A 20,715-nucleotide genomic window follows, 5' to 3' on the forward strand; every position below is an offset into this window, starting at 1 on the left:
AGCTTTCCTTCTCTCCGCCCCCCTGACCTGCCCCCTCCCCGATTACATGGCAAGCTTCTTTCAGATTTTCAGATCTGAGGTTGAAAGGGTCCTGTGCTGCATCCCAAAGCTCCCTTCCATTCACAGAACTCTCTTGGGAACCTGGCCTTCAAAGAAGGGGGGAAAAAACACCTTTGTGGTCTTTCATTCCATCTTTATCATTCTTACCGCAAAGCTGTTGGGTTGGCTGCATGAACCCAGTGAGAGAAAGACTTGTATTAAGAAAAAAGGAACTTATGATTTTGGTTTTTAAAAAATCCCATAGTAACAACTAATTATATTCCAGGATGAGTAAGTCTCAAAAATTTTGGGGTTTTCTCTGTTATATCCGTAACGATTTCAATCAGATTACTTCTTTTAAGATCCCCGTTCCTAGATTCACACCACACTTTAGGCTGAGTTCACATGAGGTTTGGGGCAGTTCTGATTTGGTGAGTTATGGGAACCCAGCCATTGTCTTAGCACCAGAGGCTCAAACTAAACTATCATATGGTTTAGTTGTTTGGTCACTGCATGTTAGGGTAGAGATGGTGCTTTTTTTAACCGGGAACTTGACGTTTTGTGCTAATCCAGCCTATGATTCTATATTATTGTCCTGATGTTACTGGCTAAATTTAGCTTATGAGATTGCTGAGACCTGGAGGAACAAAGAAGATGCATTAACATTTTTGGTCCCTCCTTCTCTTGTCCCCTTCACTCCTGGCTGCAGCTGCTACCCAGGAATATTTGTTAAACCCTATTAGTTTCAAGGACCCCTTCTCTCAACTAAAGCAACAATGCCAAGGTTAGGGCCTTGTTTCCTTGGAGCACCCCTTAAAGGTGTTGTCCACATAGGTGTAAATACATCTGTCATTTGCCATTTGTGACTACCCACACGGCCTACACATCTCGGAGCCAAGGCAGATGGTCCCTGTCCTGTCTTCTTTCTATTATAGGCTTGGGTTGCTCTGTGTTTGGAGAAATAAGAGGGCAGATGTTAAATATGTTAAAACACACGCTTTGTCCCCTGGAGGTTTAAATTAAGGCTGCTGTCTCAATTTGGCCATTTGAGGCATGGCTAAACTCTCAGGGAATATCAACGCTCGGTTCATTCCTTGTTTCAGAAAGAGCTTTCTTTTCTGTTTTCCTACAGTCCGCAGGCCCAATCCACCAGGAACGTTTCCTCTTCCAGCTTTTCATTTCCAGCTTCATGAAACAATGCACAACCACCTGAAACACGGTGTGTGTGTGTGTGTGTGTGTGTGGCTTCAACCTCATTTTGAGAACTTAAGAAACATTTAAAAAATCAATCATGGTCATGCTGTCTTTCTGCATGGTTAAGGTTTCATTTGTTATTTGGGTGGAAGAGGAGAATTTTTGAAGTTGTTTTCAATTTATTTTTTAGATTATTGTCATTTTAAAACACAATCATGATCCACTGAATCTGCAAGCACTTTAAAATCCTATTGTTTTCAAAGGAATCAACAGATAGGGAGCGTACATTTCTGTATATTTCTGCTCCCAAGTAAACCCCACAGAGTTAAACAAACCAATTACTCCCAGTTCAGTGGGTGCAGATTGAAATTGGGCTGAACAGCTGTTATCTCCCACTCTAGTGCTCCAACCCCAAAGTTCCTCAGTGCTGCCAGTTCCCTGCTGATGGCAGACTGGAAGAATAAAAGTTAAGGAAGGGAGAAGCGTTATTTATGCCCTTCCTGTGTGTGTGTGGATAAAACAAATTCCTACCGATGGTTTACAGCCGAACATAATATATTCAGATTTGCCTGCCAGCTGGTCTAAACCCTTCCCCTCGTTGGGAAAGCAGAATAAAGCCAGGATGCAAAACTGTTTTTCCTATGCTCCCACTGCTACATGTCTTCCTCCCCACCAATGTGAGCTTTTCTGACTTCAGAAGGAAGCAGCCATGGAGACTGACATGGAGCCACGAGAAGAAATCCAGATCTACTGTTGGATTTTCACCACTGTGCTCAGAGGTATGTCTTGTGTCATGCCTTTAGCAGCCAATGCTCAGGAATGACAGAGTATCCAGGGGCGTCCCTGTCTGTATGAGACAGAATCAGCTACATGTACTGTACAAAGCTACATGTTGTTTCTAATACACATATTTCAGGGCTGATCTGCATGACTGGTTACCCCAGTGCAAGTGTGGGCCATACCTCAAGGGCAGGAATCCACAAAGTTGTTCTCCACCTGGTCCCAAACACATCTCCACCTGTCTTCTGTTGCTCTGCATCAAAAGGGGCAAGTGGTTTCCTACTTGTGACAAATCAAGCAATGTTATCTGGCTAGCTTGATGCACTTCATTTTATTATAGGCAAATATCTCCACTGCAATTGGCCACAAGTTCACAGGTTGAAATTGAATATCTCCACAAGTTTACCAGTTGAAATTGAAAGAGTTCTGCCAGTGTCCTCTTTTAGCCAAAGTAAGAGGAAGAAGGATAGAATGGGCCTGTTTTCTCCTTTTTTTTTTAACCAGTCCATTAATAGATGCACAAGATGAGAAGGCATCATCTATGAGGGGGAGACAATGGATGGGGCTCATATGAAAAGTCTATCAATGGAAGCGTCACCTATCCAAAAAAAGAAGAGTGACTGGTGCTTAATTTCCCAGCATGGGTGGGAGGGACTAGGAACCAGGAGAATCAGGGCCATGGTAAGCACTGTCCATTTAGAACACCAGGCCTTCACCATGGCCAGAGAGGAGGAAGAGACTGAAATCCAGAAAGGCATTTCTTAAGCCAGCTTCATTTCCAGCTGGTTTATACACAGGAGTCAAGCAGACGAAGGCTACAGTTTCCCTCATTAGTACTGAGAGTGCAAACTGCCGAAGCCTTTCGGTCAGTTACATAGTGAAGTTGGCTTTGAATCTGTATCTTTTCTCCACTGCATTTTCACACCTTTGGCTTTTAGGATCTTACTTATTTTTTATTCTCCATCGCAAAGGACTATAGGAAGCTATCTTGTACTGAGTGGTCTTTTGAGTTCAGTAGTGCCTTCACAGGCTGGCAGCAATTACCCGGAACTTCAGAGTATTTTCTGATCCTACAGGAAATGCCAGGGATCAGACTTGAAGCCTCTTGCATATCAAGCATGTTTTATTATTTTGATCTGTATTAATCTGTACCCCCTGGCAAAATGATATATTCACTGTTTTAAGCTCCAGGAGACATTAATGAGCATCCAAAGCTTTGTTCTTTCTATAAAGCAAAGGATGGATCACCATGAACCGTTTGTGTATGCAGAGGACCAGCCGGATCAGCTTCTACTTTTATCTATATTTGGAGGATAAGGAGAGGCTGAAAAAAAATGCGGATGTTTCCCTCTCTTTTTCTTTTCCTTTATAGATGTGGAACGGTGACAATTTGAGCCTTGGAAAGACTGAAAAGTCTTCAAAAATTAAAGTAAGCTGCTCTGAATTTTACTAGCCTCCTAAAGCAGGAGAGTGAAATTAAGCGTGATCAAATCTGGAGTTGCATCATGGAGAAACAGAGGTATTTCAGTCCTGTGGTTTTCTGAGAAAACACTGGGCATCTTTACATGCAAAGAGGCACCCTAATCCACCGTTTCTTCGCTGCTTTTGAGAAACAGCAAAAACCATTGAATGATGGAGTGGTGTGAGTTGGGCCAGATCTCTCCATCAAGCCCTATCCACAGAGACTTGGCCTTGCACAGAGGAGGTAGCAATGAAGGCCAAAGGAAGCTGGTTCTCCAGACTGAAAGGCGATGGGCACTGCAAAAAAAATTACCAGTATCTCGAATGGCATTCTTTGCTGATTTGTGACAGCACTGTATATGACGTCCAGCAGAATGGAAGGTCCCACTTTTGCAGGGGAAGGAGGCCTATTAAGAAAGTGTCCCATCCCAGTGACTCCCCCATATTTCCATTCAAACTCCCTCCATAGGCAGTCTACAGAGAAACAGTCACCTCAGGAATCTATCACATCCTTCTGCACAAACCACTCATTTCTGAGAAACTGAAGGAGAGCTGCCATGGGCTTTCATAAGCTCATCCCCAGTTTAGGGATGGGGAGCTGGAGATGTAAAACACATCACAGCAGAAAACCTTTCACAAAGCTTTATGATACTATAATGAAACCTGGCATGTATATTTTCAAATGAACTCTTTATATGAACCCCTTGGTCAGTCCCCACACCCATTTTTAAGCAAAGCAAAGTAACTTGAGAAACAATAGTATACGCATCAGGAGAAGGCCTGTGAGTCAATAGCAGAGATCGTCTGTATGGGTCAGTCAGAGCTTCCTCATAAAGGAATCCCCCAAGGTCTAGAACCTTGGGCCCCAGATTTATTCCATATTCCCGGAACCTCTTATAACTGCAATCTACAACTCTAGGTAGTTTTGGCAGAGTATCTGAGGAAATCTCTTTCACTGTATGAACCTGCCTATTAGATCTGTCCATCAGGTGAATCTTTGATCTCATCCTCACCACCATTAGAGGGACAGCTGGCAGTGACTACAAACACTAGTCTGTAGGGCTTTGTTAGAGGCTACACCCTCCCTCCCTGCCTCCAGAAGTTAATTCGGCCCCTACCCTACAGGCTTCAGTAAAATTACTCCATCAGGCTTTTGGCCCAAGACCTATTTTGGCCCATCCTATTTATTGGGAAGGGCACCCAAAAAATTTGTGAAATCCCTTGTACTGAGTTTAAAAAGCATGTTCAAAGAGCCAAACGTAATAACTGATCAGAGATCCCTCTTTGCATCTCCCACTTATACTTGTGGAACTGGTGAGGAGTCTATTCGTATTCCATGCAGGAAATCCAATTTTCCCCCATAAATTTTCACCCAAATCTCCAGTGAAACAAAATGTACCCTCCCTCTAAGTGAGGGGGTGACTAACTTTTCTGGCCTGGAATTCCACCCATTGCCCTTGGGCCCTGCCTAGGAGCCACTAACAAAGGGTGTGACCTCAGAGGGCGTGGCAAAATTGGGAGTTAAGGAGTGAAATAATTGCTTTAAGCAAGATTTAAAAGCACTTATTCTGTCCCTTAAAACACCTGAAAGCCAGACAAATGTGTCCAATCTGAATGACATTTTGGAGGTTTTAAGAGATAAAAGGTGCTACAAAGCTTCAACTTCCAACTGCTCTTATTAAGAAGCTTCTACTAATGATCAGCCAAAACCTACTTCCTACAACAAAGGCCTATTTCATGAGATCCTCCGTTTGGGGATAATAGAGGACAACCCTTTGCCCTCTTCTATGTGTCAACCAGCCCTTCAGAAAGTGGAAAAGTGTTACTCTGCGGTCAATTATCTCCATGCTAACCATTTCCATTTTTTCAATCTCTTCTCACAGGCCTTTTACTGACCTTCAGATGCAGGGCTGAGAACTGGACACAATATCCTAGATGAAGCCTGACAGAGTTTTTATTTTTTATTTTTATTTTTAACAGTAAAAATGCAACAGTCTCACCTCCACCTTCAAATCAGATCAAGTCTATGTTTCTGGTGCTCTCTGAGCTTGGCTGTTTGCTTGCAGACGTTTCATTACCTGACTAGGTAACACCATCAAGCTCAGAGAGCACCAAGGACTCCACCGGTCAATAGAATATTCTCTTCTGTTGCAAGTATATGTTTCTCAGGAGAAAGGATTAACCTGCCCAATCTAAACTGCTCTCATGGAAACTACCTGCCTCAAGGAGAGAAGAATGTACTTGATCAGAGATGACACATCCCATTTTCTTTCTTTGCCCTCTTAAGATTTCAGCAAAGACCTTTAGTTCATTCTCAAAGTCCACTGTAAAAAAAAAATAACAAAATGCTGTGGAGTGGCTGCCATCTATCCTCTCCATAGATAGATTTAAAGTTTGTGGAGAATTCTTTAAACTAAAGAAAGACGTGGGTCAGTGAAAATGAAACCCCTCTTCTCGCCATTCTCCTTCCTATAGATCCATCAACTGAATAACTTTGTCTGGGATAGGCAGCTGAGTGACAGTCTGTTCTTAGGACCCTTGAACTTTTACATTATTTATTTATTTGGTTTACAGATTTACATTTAATAATCCTTCACATATCTATTCTTTAAAATGGTAACCTATAGGGCTCGTTTGCTATGAGCTATGCTGAAGTCAATGAAACTATATATTCGGCATAAAAAATAAAAGAACATTTAAAAAATACCACTTACTGGACAAATGGTCATATATAGGTAAAAAGCACTACTCGCTCACTCGAAAGCTAATTTTGCTTACCCAATGATTTCTTCTCATTTTTATAAACTGGGGTGATTAATGAGACTGAACTTGGATTATACTAGTTTATAGGCCCAAAAGTAAGACCTATTCAGTTGCCTAATTATCAAGGACAGTGACTTTTCTGTGGTGGCCCCCTATCAAGTAATATCCTCTTGAGCAAGATATTCTTAACTATCTTTTGGCCGGTTTGGAGAAGTTCTAAAAACTTTGTGATTCAACTGGTTCAGATTGATTATATTTCACTTCTTAAATAATGGTTTTATCAGCTGCTGTTACATAAAGTTGAAATTACTCGTTTTATATATTTCAATAATTTGTCATTCAATTGCTTGAAATTCAGCAATACCTTGCCAATATTATCTTGCTTTTTTAACCAGTTTGTAATATGCTTTGAGAAAATAAATATGCCAAAAGGAGGCAAACTATTTAATGCATAAATAATTTGATTTGTTGAATGATTCAAAGCTTTGAATGATTCAAAGCAGATCTTAATTTTTTAATAATTCAGTAGGTTATACCAAGCTCCAAGGTAATGACAGGACAAGAGGAAACACAGTAGACATAAACTAAAAAATAAGAGAAAATAAAATTTGAGAAATCATAATAAAAACTGAAATATTCAGACCCCCAGTAAACTCCATCAAAAGCCACATTTGACTAAACTACTCCAAAATCATAACATTGGATGGTTAAGCAGAGATGTGGAAATCTTCTGCTTGTGTTATTTATAATTAATAAATCCCTCAGCTAATTTAGGGAAAATAAACCATTAAAAAAAGAAGACTTTGGAAATGCTGGACAAATATTTACAGATACCCTGGTGTTTCTGGCGTGCTTATTTTCTTTTATGCTATCCATCCTACTGACATTCCCCAAGACAGTACCACAACCTTGGGCAAAAACTCTAGAATGCTAAATAGGATTACTCCTGAGGAACAGTACTGCAGCCTTGAACCAATAACATTGAAGCCACTGCTACTAAGGAAGTTAACAGGGTTTTCTGCAGAGAGAGAGATCACCATTCAAAACCAATTCACTTACCCTGAACGTTTCGTGATGGTTCCTAAAGTCATGGGTTGCTTGATTTGAGCAAGAGGTACCATCACAGTGAGACTTGGAAGTGGGGACAGGCGAGGGTTTCCCGGATTATTGTTGGTGAAATTGTTATAAGTATCTTGACTGTTCAATTTACCTTGTGGGAGAGAGAGCGAGAGAGAGAGAGAGAGAGAATAGCATTATTTATCTGTTTGTTTAAAATATTCCTATGCTTCCTTTCCAAGTTAATTAGTGCCTCATCCCTGCTCCACTGGATAGGTGAGATATGACTGTCTCATGTATTTCAAGGAGTCCACCAATAAAACCAACCGATAAATCTACAAAACCCACATGCTTCAAATCAGTGAGGAGGGCAGGGAAAAAATATTGTCTTGAGCTATTCCATCAACCCAATCACGAAGAAAGCCTGGAGGAAGAATCAAGGGTGAGCGCTGCGGAAACCAAGTGTCGCCATCCGAAAGGCCCTTCTGAAGCTGCAAGAACTCTGATGTGAATAGGCCCAGCAATTATTATGGGTAATCAATGAATCGGGCAGCATGCTTTTAAGGTGTTACTGACAGGCACGATGTTCAGGGCCCTGCGCCCTCTGGAGAGTACTGATCTCCTTGCTTACTGTACCATCCAGACTATGGAGCCATTCTCCAAACTTCTAGGACGTTCTCCGTGCATGGGAACTGTATTTCTGTTTGGAAAACGAGGTCTTTTCAGCTTCAGACAAAATATTGTAACGTACTGGGGGTCCCATTTTTAGAAACAGCTGTGTATGTTCACGGTGTAGGGAGCCAGTGGATGTCTTCGCAGTGCTGTGTCTTTGCCGTAAAGCCTGATGGGATTCTGCACGGGAGGGAAGCACAACTTCTGAGCGCATATCCAGAATGAGTGGGTTACAGCCATGTTTATTTAGCAGGGAACTTCACGGAATCTCATGTAGATCTCTCAGAAAGTTGACGAGTACAGCATTGCAGTTTTCTCCACTGCTTTGCTTTCTAAAACCTGAGGCCCTTAAGTCCAATTACAGTCCAGCCCTTAAGTCCAGTTCTGGACTTTAAAATCAGGGTTGCGATTGAGTTGTACAGCCAGTCTGGTGCAGTGGTTAAGGTACCGGGCGAGAAACCGGGAGACCGTGAGTTCTAGTCCCGCCTTAGGCACAAAGCCAGCTGGGGGACCTTGGGCCAGCCACTTTCTCTCAGCCCTAGGAAGCAGGCAATGGCAAACCACTTCCAAAATCTTGCCAAGAAAATTGCAGGGACTTGTCCAGGCAGTCTCCGAGAATTGGACACGACTGAACGGGAAAAAAAAAGTTGTAGTTTAGCACTGTCATCTTGTATTTATTTGGTGAGCTGGCCAGAGTCTGTGGGTTATGGGACAGCTACCTAAGTACAGTTTGTCAATAAAATGAACTCCTAACACGAAGACTGGGGTCACAGAAAGAGTGCTACAGTTTGCTCTCCACCGGGCTGTACAGAATTAATTGTGCTTGAACCATTAAAATCAGCAGGACTGAAATACACCAAACCAGAAATATACTATTCCTGATCTCTATCACTTTCACGTGTTTTCACCTTGTAATTCTGTTCCTTTCTATAACTGCAGTAAATCTGCCATTTCTGTCTTTAAATATATAAATGTTTATTTGCTCTCCAAACAGATATTTAAGGATGTACGGTGATACGCTTAACCTGCCAAGAACTGCATCAAAACGTTTGGAGAAGTCTGAAATCCAGTAAATGTTAGTCCTTTGGTGATTTTGGAATGCTGATCACATCTATTCAGATAGAAATGATGAATACAGACAAGCAAGTTTATGGAAAACTGCTCAGTTGTGGCCAGTGTCTTTCTACTGTTCAGACTTTTTTTAGACTTCATTGGAAGCTATCACCAATACTCTATTGTAAGGTGTACAATTTGGAAATATTATCCTTTTTGGAAACAAGACCAGACACAATCAAATAATTATAAATCTAAACTAATTACAAGCAAAACAGAAAGTTTGAGATCACACTGTTTCTTAACCGCAGATTCGTTCTTTTAAAAAGAACGGGATTCAATAAAGACGTAAAAAATGCAGGAGAAACAGGATTTTTCTTTTCTACATACAATCCAGTTCGTTAAACAAAGAAAGGAAGGGAGGAAAAGGAAAAGGGAAGTCATGTTTTAGAAGTTACTTCCAAGACAGAAAATATTCTCCATGGATCTAATTGAAAGGAAAACTGGGGAATCTGCAGTTAGAAAATGAAAACCTCAGACTGACTCTCCAAACAAGAAAACCTGAAAGATTTTTGCCAAGGTCGAAAGCAAAAAAGTACAAAACGGTGAGGAGGACAAACCTGTCTTGGTTCAAGCCGCTGTGTAATTGATACGCGAGATTTGATACCAGGGGGGTTGGGAACTGACGGCTATTTCGTGCTCACTGCTGTCTTCTGGCCTGAAGTATTCCTCTCTCTCCCCCTCCCCATTTTTGGGGGGAGAAGGGGAAGGCAAAATTATACTAAAAATCTCCAGTGTGTTTTTAATCTGTAATTTGGCTTCAACAACTTGGTTCCTTTGCTTGCTTTTGAGCTGGCAGATGTCTGCAGCCTCTGTGTGCTATATGATAACACATCACGGCCTCTGCTCTTCTTCTTCCCCGTTTTTTCAGTCAGACCTCCCCCCCGTCTCTGAATGTGCCCCATCATGTTTGATTGACCTCAGATTCACCCATTGCATCAGACCTCCTTGTTCTACAGTCCTATCCATGATTTTATTATTAACTTAAGTGCATTTGCTTGCTCCTTCTTTCTTATCTTCCCTCTTTGACAGCGTATTATTGTCTTCCACCATTGTTCTGCATCTTGGGACCCCTCACCATCTCACTTGCCAGCATTTTCTCTGGTAGCTCCTTATGTTTGGAACGCTTCTGCTGGGAAGTTCTTCCTCAGCTTTTAAGAAAATTAATTGTTTAATCAAAAGAACTATCCCGCTGTTAACCTTTGAGTTCTTTCTAAACAAACACAGTGACCTTCATTCTTCTGCTTCAAAAAGAGTAGACTTTATTACATTACACATTTTTTACCAACTTGTTCTTCCTCCTTTCTCTGTCTCTGTTAATTTAATCTGCAATTCTAAGCACGCTACCTGGGAATACGATCCATTAACCAAGCGGGGCTTATTTCTGAGTTGATACATTCAGGACGGCACTGTCAGCTTGTAGTGTATTTTTTTCCTAGGATGCGTCATTTTACAATTCTTTATAAAAGTCTGGCCAATTCTGGGGATGGAGCAGAAAAAACAAATTAAGACTGGACATCCAATGGACAAGACTGCCTTGTTGGCTGGTCTTAGCACGTTCTCAGTCCTAAAACGCTGCTTCTCCATCACAAATATAATATGAAGTACAATATAATATGCCATACTAGCTGCTACTGCTGGTCTTATTCTCTGCATGCAAGAAAAAAAGGAGAAAAGCACAAAAGCTCGCAAGTGTGCCTCAAAGCAGATGTTTCACTGGAACTGCCTGCCCCCAGGACTTGCTTTTATAGTTTGGTAAACTTTGGAATTTCATCCATAGCTCATCCAAGGACCTGCACATCATTATTATCTCCTAGAATGTCTCCAACATGCAGATATTAAGGCTAATGATGCTTATGCAATGCTGCTATTCATAAAGTGGGGTCTCTAGAGATAAAAAAACCTTTCTTTTTCTAATGTATCAATAATCGTGATTAAACATTGCTTTAGCTACCTCTCAGATTATATGATGTGAGCATTTTAGTTCTGTTGATATATATCTTGTATATTTCTATTTGAGAGCCCAATATATTTTTTGTTTATACTTCAACCTTTGGAAAAATGACTAAGTCCAATTAGATTTAAATACTTTGAGAACAGCTGATTTAAAAGAGTTAAGAAGGTCTTAAGTTTCTCGAATGAAAACCAATTATTATTTTTTAAAAAATTAACTGTGGTTGGATTAAGACCGCATTGGGCTGTCCACCGTGGTGCCCAAAGACAGCAAAATGTCTTTGAAAGCCGTTTTTGGCCCCACAAACCCCTCTCTTCCCTGTGTTTCTCATATGCCCAGGTTCATTCTCAGGAAATTAATTTGGGGCACTAAACTTGCTTGTTAACACTAAAATTAAAGAAAAAGGGCCTCTACTGTATAGGAAGTTTGGAGATCTGGAAGCAAAGGAACAGAAAATATCTTCATGGAGAGCTTAAGGCAAGCAGAAGGGTAACACTAGCCTCTCTCTCTCTCTCTCTGTGTGTGTATTTGTATGTGACAGCACCCACAATATTTGCTGGAAATTCCAAACATGCTCCCTAATCCAGGAAAGTTAGGGACAGATTTAATATCCTAACAGAGGGAGGCTCTAGTTCTTTGTCAATGGCCAAAAAGAACGGGATGCAACCAGCATGGAGAAGACAATGACAAATGTTGCACACTCTTTATAGCTGATCCTCTACCTGCTTTCTTGGAAGCAAGCCCCCTTCACAAAGTCCTAAACTGGCATGCGGAAGACGGCAATCATAACTGCTTCAGCATCATATGTAATCTGAAATCCAAATGGCTTCCTTAAAGACTGCCTACTAAATGTCTTCCTCTGGCCTTACAGTAAAGAATAAAATATCGATAAGAAACCTCACAACAAGGACACACTGTACCACAGGTGAAAGCAGAGCTGATCTGGAAGGCTTCAAGGCAAAACCACACGTATGCCTGACTTACTTTCCCTCCTTGTCCATCACCCTCCAGTCAACAAAGTTTCTGCCTCCAGTTAGACGGGAAGGAAAGAACAAACTACACATTTCATGGCAAACTGGGAGAAAAAGGGGGGGAAAAGCATAAGAGAGGCCGAAGAAAGCTGGGGCCTCATCTGTTTACAAGAGATTGAAAAGCACTTAAAATAGACAAGCTTCCCTGAATTAAAAGGTTTAGATCATTAACTTGTTTTTCTCTGTCTGCCCAATGCTGTGAAATGGTGGTTTTTCTCTCTCTCCAGGAGTAGCAGGAGGGGGAGACCGGAAAAAAAAGGAAAAAAGAAAAAAAGGGGTGGGGGTCAAATCAAAAGGGAGCCATGTTTGAATTAGGTTCTTAACAACGGTTTGTGCTTTGTAGAGATATTACACAAGTCCCAAAGCTGAAGTGTCTAAAACTCGTAGCTGAAGTGCAGTTGCCCCCTTTTTTCCAGGAAGAATAACAAGAAGAAAGAAAACGGTTCCTTGCAGAAAGCTGTCTGAAAAGTTATAATGGTCCTTCAGAGGGACTGAAGATAGAAAAAGGAGAGAGGGAGAGAGGAGGAGGCAAGGTTTTAATGAAGTTCTCATCTTCCTAAAGACACTCGAGATTTCCTTCCCTTCTTCTCCCCTCCCCTCCTTTTGGGTCATTCAATACTGCATCTAACCACTACCTGGTTAGGTTCTTATCGCTGCTGCTGTTGTGGTTATTTCACATGTTTGTTCTCCTATCAAAACTCAAGGGTTCCTGCAGTGCATCCTACCACAAAATGAATGAAGTTTTGTATCTCGGGGACTGCTAAAGGAAAAACAAAACAAGAAGTCTGAATTGGCCTTTTGGGGGACAGTCTTCCTGTCTAAGCCAGGGAATGATGGAATGAGTTTAAAACTGGAGTTATAGAAAGGTGTACACTTTTTTGGGGGGGGGGAGAGAATAAGAGGTGATTTGTGAGTTTTAGAACAATGCCAAGACAGCGACTCTCTTCAGAAATCTCAAATGATAAACATTTTTTTAATTAGTGTCTTCTTTCTTGATTTGCATTTTTTTAAAAGGGCATCGTGGAATTTTCAGCATTTTCTTTTTATAGTGGTTGCTATGACATTCTGCTAAGAGGATTTATTCTATCCTTTGTAGCAAAAGATGTTGCCTGCTATGTCCTGAGCTGGGGTATTAAACCAAGATAAATTGCAAATACCTGGAACTCAGTTTTTTGTTGTTGTTGTTGCTTATCAAATCAACCCCAAAATGAGTTTCTAGTAGCCAACAGCATGGGCATGCAATGGAAGAGGAGGTGGCTTTACCTGTCTTGGCAGAGGTACACAGAACATACTTTTCTCCCTGCAAAATACTGAACATAAAGGCCACTGATGCACAAAGTTGGATGTTCTTCATAGTTATGGTCTTAGTTAGGTCCCTTGAACTCAACCCTTTGTCCAGAAAACACTAACAAAGATAGGGGAGTGAAGGGACTGGCCGGTTGTAAGGCATGCGTTGTATTATTGCGGAGAGAGGAGCAGAGCATGGAATCTTTAAGGATGACAAATGGCTCAACTTTTCATCTTTGCAAAATAGCAGAGGTGGAGAATGTCCATAAACATTGGGCGATGAAGGATTTCCAGAACAAATCCTACAAGGGGTAGAAGAGGGAGCATCAAAATCAGAACCTTTTTAGAAATCTCAGTGTTAGTGCTATAAACTTCAAAGATCTATACTGCAAGAATAATTTGTGGTGATGCAGATCAAATGAAAATACATCTTGTTCTCTTGTTAGGTGATGCAAATCAAACTCAAATTGCAAAGAGGCTGCCCCCTGCAACAGAGATAAAGCAACGAAGGGAACTCTTTTTACATGTGGATGTGTCACATTCCCAGTGTGCAGGCTCCATGCACTGTCACAGCAACAGTCATCAACACGATGGGATGGGATCCTGTTGCCAAAACGGACACTTGCAACTGGTTTTCTACCAATACATACAACATTACACCAATATTATTAAGTGCCACCCAAGATAGTGGACCACTAGTGAAACAGATACACCGAGCAATAGAATTATAGATAGCTTATCAAGGATGTACACCGTGACATTAAAGGGACAAAAGACAACACTGTGACTATCACCTTACCAGACACTCAAATGTGGCAGCAGCAGAATACAACTAATCCCTCATCATAGAATTGTTCAACAAATATAAACTGGACATTGTGACATGTAATATTTTGAAAGGCATAACTCCACACAAAGAAGGTAGGCCACATGAAGGTGCATCTTGATTAGCATAAATAATGATTAGCAGGCTAGGACAAATAAACCTTGTTTCCAATACCATGAAATAATTTTTGCTTGCATTTTAGCTTTTCTGCTATGACAACATTCCACATCCCTTATTTAACCTTCTTCAATTGATCCCCCTACAACCTTCCAATTCACAGCCACTTCCATGTGAATTCAGCAAAGATGAAAGCAGCCTCCTGGTTGTCCTTGTTTTATTGACTACAGAACCTTACTCCAACTACCGAGGCAGTTTCATTTTTATTCTGAAAATCTGATCTTATCTACTGAATTTGAACACTTTTTAAATACATATTACCGTTGTGTTTTATAAAGAGTTTTTCAAGATGGCATTCCATAACTTTGCAATTTGCCTTGTTTTTGTTGGTTGCATTCAACGGCAACCAATACAAGAATTCAAAACTAAGCAGTTAATCATTAACTTATTCCTTAACATTAGTTTGCATTATTATTATTTTTTAAATCTTGAGCAGCTTCTAAAATTCAGAGAACCCTTTAGGAAAGCATATCAGCAACATGTAATCATCAAATATTTAGGGATAATAGAAGTACTGTAATGCAATAAATCCTAACCCCTTGGAAATGTCTGGTAGAGGGGGTCAGGACGGTATGGAAGAGTTCCTATGTCAGGAGAGAGGAGGCCCATTAGTATGAGAATAAGAGGCTGAGAGGCACCAGTCTGCAGCCAGTATAGTTAATATTCCCCATTGCTTTCAATGGAAGGAAATGAAAACATGTTTCATTGGGCTGAGATAATCCTCATCTAACACAGGGCTTTTTAAACTATGGCAAGAGTTGAAAAAGCAGCTAATTTTCTATCACTAGAACTTTGCTTCTTGATCTGGGTTTCCAGTGGTTGTTGTTTTTTTTCCTAAACTAAAAGGTTCCACAGCTGAAAAAGTCTAAAAACTCCTGATCTAACCAGAATTTCTCTTCACTCTCCTTCCTGAAGAATGCTTCTTCCAAGATGCTCCCGGCTGCCTGTAATATTTATCGACAATAGTTACATATTCTTTAGGATTTATGCTCTAGATTTCTTTCTCCTACCCTCCAAATCAGCAGACACTTGGCTTTGGGCACTTAGGAAGTGTTTACAAAACAGCCCTCTCTGGCATGGAAACTGCTAGTTCTTGCCTTGCTAGTCTCAGCCCTTCCAGCTTAATAAATAATTGAATTGACATCGTGTGGAAACCACCAAAATGATTGATGTGTGGTCTTTTTTTGCTCACCCTCCAGTATTTTTTAAATTATTTTGGAGGGAGTTCTTCTGCAAAATGTAGGGTTCCCCCAAATACTCGGTCTCTTCCCCCTTCTCTGTGGATAGGGCTATTTTTGCTACATAAAGATCCAACTGATTCTGAATTTTGGAAGCGGAACTATTTTTAAAAATAAAATAAGACAAATTTATTATAGGCAGATCAAGTAACATAAACAATTATTTGACTGGTTAAATGAAAGTGTAATTATAAATGGAGTTTCAACCAATAAGGTTGCGGCTCCTTAAATGGATGTAATGAATCTCTGAAGTTTTTGAATGGCATGCACAACTTCTATCTATCACGGAAATAATTTCCCAGGAAAACATTGTGTCCATTTGGCCCCTTCTTTTATTCCAAAGGAGAGACAGCAAGTACCTTTAAAACAAATAATTATCCTTAGCACTTGGAGCCACTGCCTTTCTGTAGTTTCACTTCCCTTTCCCAGGTGTTTAGAAGTGACTTCGAAACAGGGGCAGGCAAGAGAGATTATTATTTTTAATACTTCTAATACGGCCAATAGCTGAAATCCTCTGGGTAAATTATAAATTAAAAATAGTAAAACACGCATAAAAGTGTAAATAATAAAATGCAATAAACAGCATGAAACACACACACACAATTCCAGGGCAGAGCTGGAAAAATAAAATGTCTGGGAGAAAAGGAATCTTTCCTGTCTCTTGACATATTTCTTACAGAATGCCAAGATGCTCTTCTCCTCCTTCCTCACTGATTCTGACTACAAAATATTCTGGAATAAATAGATTTGCTCGGAGTTGCTCTGACATTTTTTTTTTCAGGGCTTCTTTTCAGAAAGGAAACTTGTTGTGTTTACAACTTTCAGAGGAGAAGCCGAGTTTTATCTCCTAAAAGACAAACAAGGTTATTATGGCTGAAGCTTTTGAGGATGAGAACCCACTTCATCAAATTACAAAATTACATCTAATAATCAAGTTGGATGAGGCTAGTTCTCTGGGCCTGAATTTTTATTCCAATCATACTACAGCTATTTAGTCACTCAGATGTTCTAGGATTGCATTATTGCTAATAACTGCTACTTCAAATCACTCCTGTGCAGCCTTTGCATATATTTAAGCTTCATCTGAATTTTCACAAGCTAAATTCTTGCTTTTTAATACCATATGACCCAATGTTTGCATCCCCCCCTTCCATATCTACATATACCAGACAATTAAGGATAGCCTATTACAGAATAAGTGAACACACACAGACAAACATTTACACACATATTCTGGAGTAGATCTATCCCAGGTAAATTAGGAGTAGATGGATGGGACTGTAGACAGGGAATTTTGCAGGCAGTGGTCACTGGCATAGGTAACCAGAAGCAGCCGTGATGTTATTGCATGGATCATCACATCATCGCACAAGTGAGATTTGTGTTCGTTGCCTCAACTGCTGCAAATTGCATAATTTGCATTATTTGCGCAACTATGTTGTGATGTGTGTAACACCACTTGCCTCTCCTGCCTCCCCCCTCCACTTACACACATCAGGGGTATTATTAAAATACAGATGTAGACTCATCACTGCTGTGAAAAATTGGAGGGAGTACAAAACACAGACAACTTGAAAATGAGATACAGCTTGACACTACAACTCTAGTTATTTAGAAGTTATTCCTGCTGCATTAAACAAGGCTAAATTTATTTTGGACTGCAGCCTAGTAGTATAATTCAATGTGTATCTACTCAGAAGTAAAAAATTAAGCCCAATATTCATATGTAAGCATTCAGAGAATATCAGCTTTAATGTCTCATATTTGCATGCAAATAATGCAGGGAATCAAGCACAATGACACATCCTGTGTTGTGTTTTGTATTGTCAAAACTGCCAACAAAATACGTATTTATTCTTTACTTTAAAGCATATGGGACAGAAAATAGACAAAGTAAGAAAAAAATACCAAAATATTTATTTCTAGTAACTTGCTCTTTCCTATCAGAATGCTTAGAGAAAAGCTTCCTTTAATTTTTTCTTTTGAGGGGCGGCACGTTGTTTCTCATTTTGAAAGATAAGAAGTCAACTGACAAAGCGACATGACCATTTTTTAAGCAGCCAATTATTTTTACAGAACTTTCAGAAGAAGAACAGAGTGTATACATGTTAGAGAAATACTGAGACACATTACAAAATGGTGAATCAACCCCTGTAAAGTCACCTTTTTCCTTTTTACTGCAGTTGCTTTTTATTGCAACCCTGCTTTATTATCAAATATACAAATGATGATTTATAAAGACCTATGATTTTCTTCTGAAATCTAACCATGGGACACATTTACAGTGTGTATTCCTTCATTGAAGGTGATGGCTGCAGCACTAAAAATTCTTTGCTCTCAAACTAAAATTCAAAATGACATCCCAGTTCAAAAAGATCTGAGTCACATGTGTTTTTAAAACAAACAAACAGGTATTTCTAACCCCAAAATATGTGAGCAATGTCTGCTGAAATCTCAAAAGTTGAGTAAAATTTTCAGGGATTCAGTGATTAGATCAGGTTCACTTAATTAGCAAAACAGCAAAATCAACATGCATTATATTAAATAAAAGAAAGTTCATATGTCTGATTTTTTTTTTTTTAAATTGCATGTTGCAGAATTTAGTTTTCCCTGACACCACTTACCTTAAAAATAAATATTTAAAATATGTTCTGCTTACCTATAAAGTTAGGTAAAGTTACCTTTGTCCCTATAAAATTGTGTTCTAAAACAGCAATAACATTTTGGGATGTTTAATTCATTGTTTTAATGCAAGGCTAAAAAATGTAGCAACTGGTGTAACAATTTGATTCTCTGGAACTGAATGCTAGTCCAAGCGTTGTATTTCATACACCTGTAGAAACTGCAGCAATCACACAGCACTTGCTTTTAACTCCCTGAAATATATACAAATCCAAATGGAGAAACATTTAAGAGCCAGATAAAATCCACATTCCTGAGCTTAGCCAGAGAGAAAACTTGTTTGGCGTGGCGCAAGTACAGTATAAGATTTTGCTCATTATTTATAGACTTGTCTTTTGTAGACTAGCATGCAAAAAAACAATTAAACCCTGTAATATATATATCTGAAATCAAGTTACAAAAGGAAAAGGACAACGTAGATACGGAGTATTTGTAGAAGGTTTGCGGGAGAGAGAGAGAGAGAAAAAAAAAAAACAGATTCAAAAGAGTTTAAAAATTATACTGTCTGATCACTGCCTTCAGAGATTTATGAGGATAGGAATTTAGAAACACATTGGTTTTTGTACTTTCTGAATGTTCCTAGCTCTGGACTAAAAAAACTATGAATAAGCATTTAAATAAGCATATTTAAATGTCCAGTCTACTATATGTCTATATTCCTTCTATAACTTTGATGCTTTTAATTTGTGTGAATGTATTTTGTGCTCTTAAATTATCATCATCGTCATCATCATTACAGAAAGAAGAGAGAGAAAATATAGTCTGAAGGAAACTTGGTGAGAAACACATATTTTGGGGGAATATTTTTAGAAATAAATACATAATTTCTGTAGATTTTTTTTTAAAAAAACAAGCATTAACAGATTGTAGTGGAACAGGAGCAAAAGCAGACTTATTCCTGAACAAACGTGAACAAAATTTTAAAAAACCCCAGAGGGAAATAGAAAGATTAATTCATGCCTTGTTATACAATGATTTGATTCAAAAATTAATTTGTACAGAGACGCACAGTCTTTGCTCACAAAGTAGTGATAGATGGATCACTTTTTCTTAGTCACAAAATGCCTTCCTTGCCCTTCCCAAACAACAGCAACCTCCCTTTAAAAAAAAAACGCGTTAAAAAATATGGAACGTGCTGCGAGAAAGTTCGTGTGTGTTTTTATTATTGTGACCATAATACGAGCTATTAAGTGAGAAACGTATGAAGCAACCTGTTGAAGAATCATTCATCTTGGGACCAAAAGGTGAAAAACAAATCAATTGTACATCGTAATTAGGTTATATTTATCTAGGTTAGCACAGGGCTATAATATCTGCAGCTTTTATGGTTAAGATTCTGGAGAAATCCCAGGAAGGAAGGAAGATTAACTTTCGAGCAGTAAGAAGACAGAAGAACGAGGAGGAAATGGAAACAGCGAGGAAAGCACAGTCAAATAATGCAAGCTGCTTCTACTGCCATACCCAGGACAACTTTTGACATCGGCTTACTTATAAACTTGTTGGAGAGATCTATCCATTGGAAAAGGGAAATCTGAAATAAAGAGAAGTGGCTGCTGTTGTTGTTGTTGTTGTTGTTGTTACTTTGTTTTGGCCAATGTGCCATCAATATCAAATCCCTCAACTACAAACAAGATTAGAGCATCAACTGCATTCCCAGCAATAGCTTCGGCTATTTGGCGTTTTAAGATGCATTCTACAAAGTACCACTGACTAAGGTTAGGAGGAGAATAATGTTATTAGCTTTTATTCCCAGCGTCTTATACTTAAGGACCAAAGTGCAGAGGGGAACAGATGCATTATGTACACAGGAGTGTGCACAGGGGCGCGCGCACACACACTGACACACACACACACACACACTCGGAAATGTTTTTTGTTGTTGGCACCATCAATATTCAATCTTAACTTCTTAATTGAATGGCCGTGGGGAGTGAGCAAAATGTGCTCCAGCAGCTCTTTTATCTTGCATTCAGGAAGAGCACCATTGTGTACCCGTGACCAGGATGAAGTGGCAGGCCACAGATTATATTTAACAGGTCAATTTTTAAAAGGGGAGGAAGAAAAAAAAAAACTGCATGGCCCGCCATTGTATCTGGGCCTGAGAAAACACTCAATAATAAAAGGAGGGGACCTATTACACTCCCTGCTTCAGGGTCTATCAAGCAAGCAACTCCCATGTTCCAAACATGACTAGAAGCAGGAGCAGACTTTCTGGAATAGGCCCAAAGTCCAGGAGGTTACATTCAAGCATCAACTCTCTTTCTGCCGTTCCACGCAATCTGCCGATTCTCCATCAAAAGACACAGTTGAGCTTAACTGAAAGCCAGATGTTTGTGTGTGTGTAGGTGCACACACGCTTTGCTTCTCTGGTGCGCTCTAGACACGTCTTCGTTATTGTGACAGTTTGTGAGCATCATGGGAACAGGGGAAGCACATACATTT

General features: G+C 39.7%; 1 protein-coding gene across 4 annotated transcripts in view; it reads right to left on the reverse strand.

Moving 5' to 3' along the window:
- BCAS3 (BCAS3 microtubule associated cell migration factor) overlaps window positions 1–20,715 on the reverse strand; it is a 530,779-nt gene that overhangs the window by 310,786 nt on the left and 199,278 nt on the right. For all 4 annotated transcript variants that reach the window (XM_063296564.1, XM_063296551.1, XM_063296543.1 and 1 more), the window contains one exon: window positions 7,297–7,447. In XM_063296564.1, the coding sequence (XP_063152634.1) occupies window positions 7,297–7,447 (151 nt within the window). The remainder of the gene's footprint in view (window positions 1–7,296; window positions 7,448–20,715) is intronic.

This window comes from Candoia aspera, chromosome 1 (assembly GCF_035149785.1).
Source record: "Candoia aspera isolate rCanAsp1 chromosome 1, rCanAsp1.hap2, whole genome shotgun sequence".
In the NCBI taxonomy this organism is placed as follows: Eukaryota; Metazoa; Chordata; class Lepidosauria; order Squamata; family Boidae; genus Candoia; species Candoia aspera.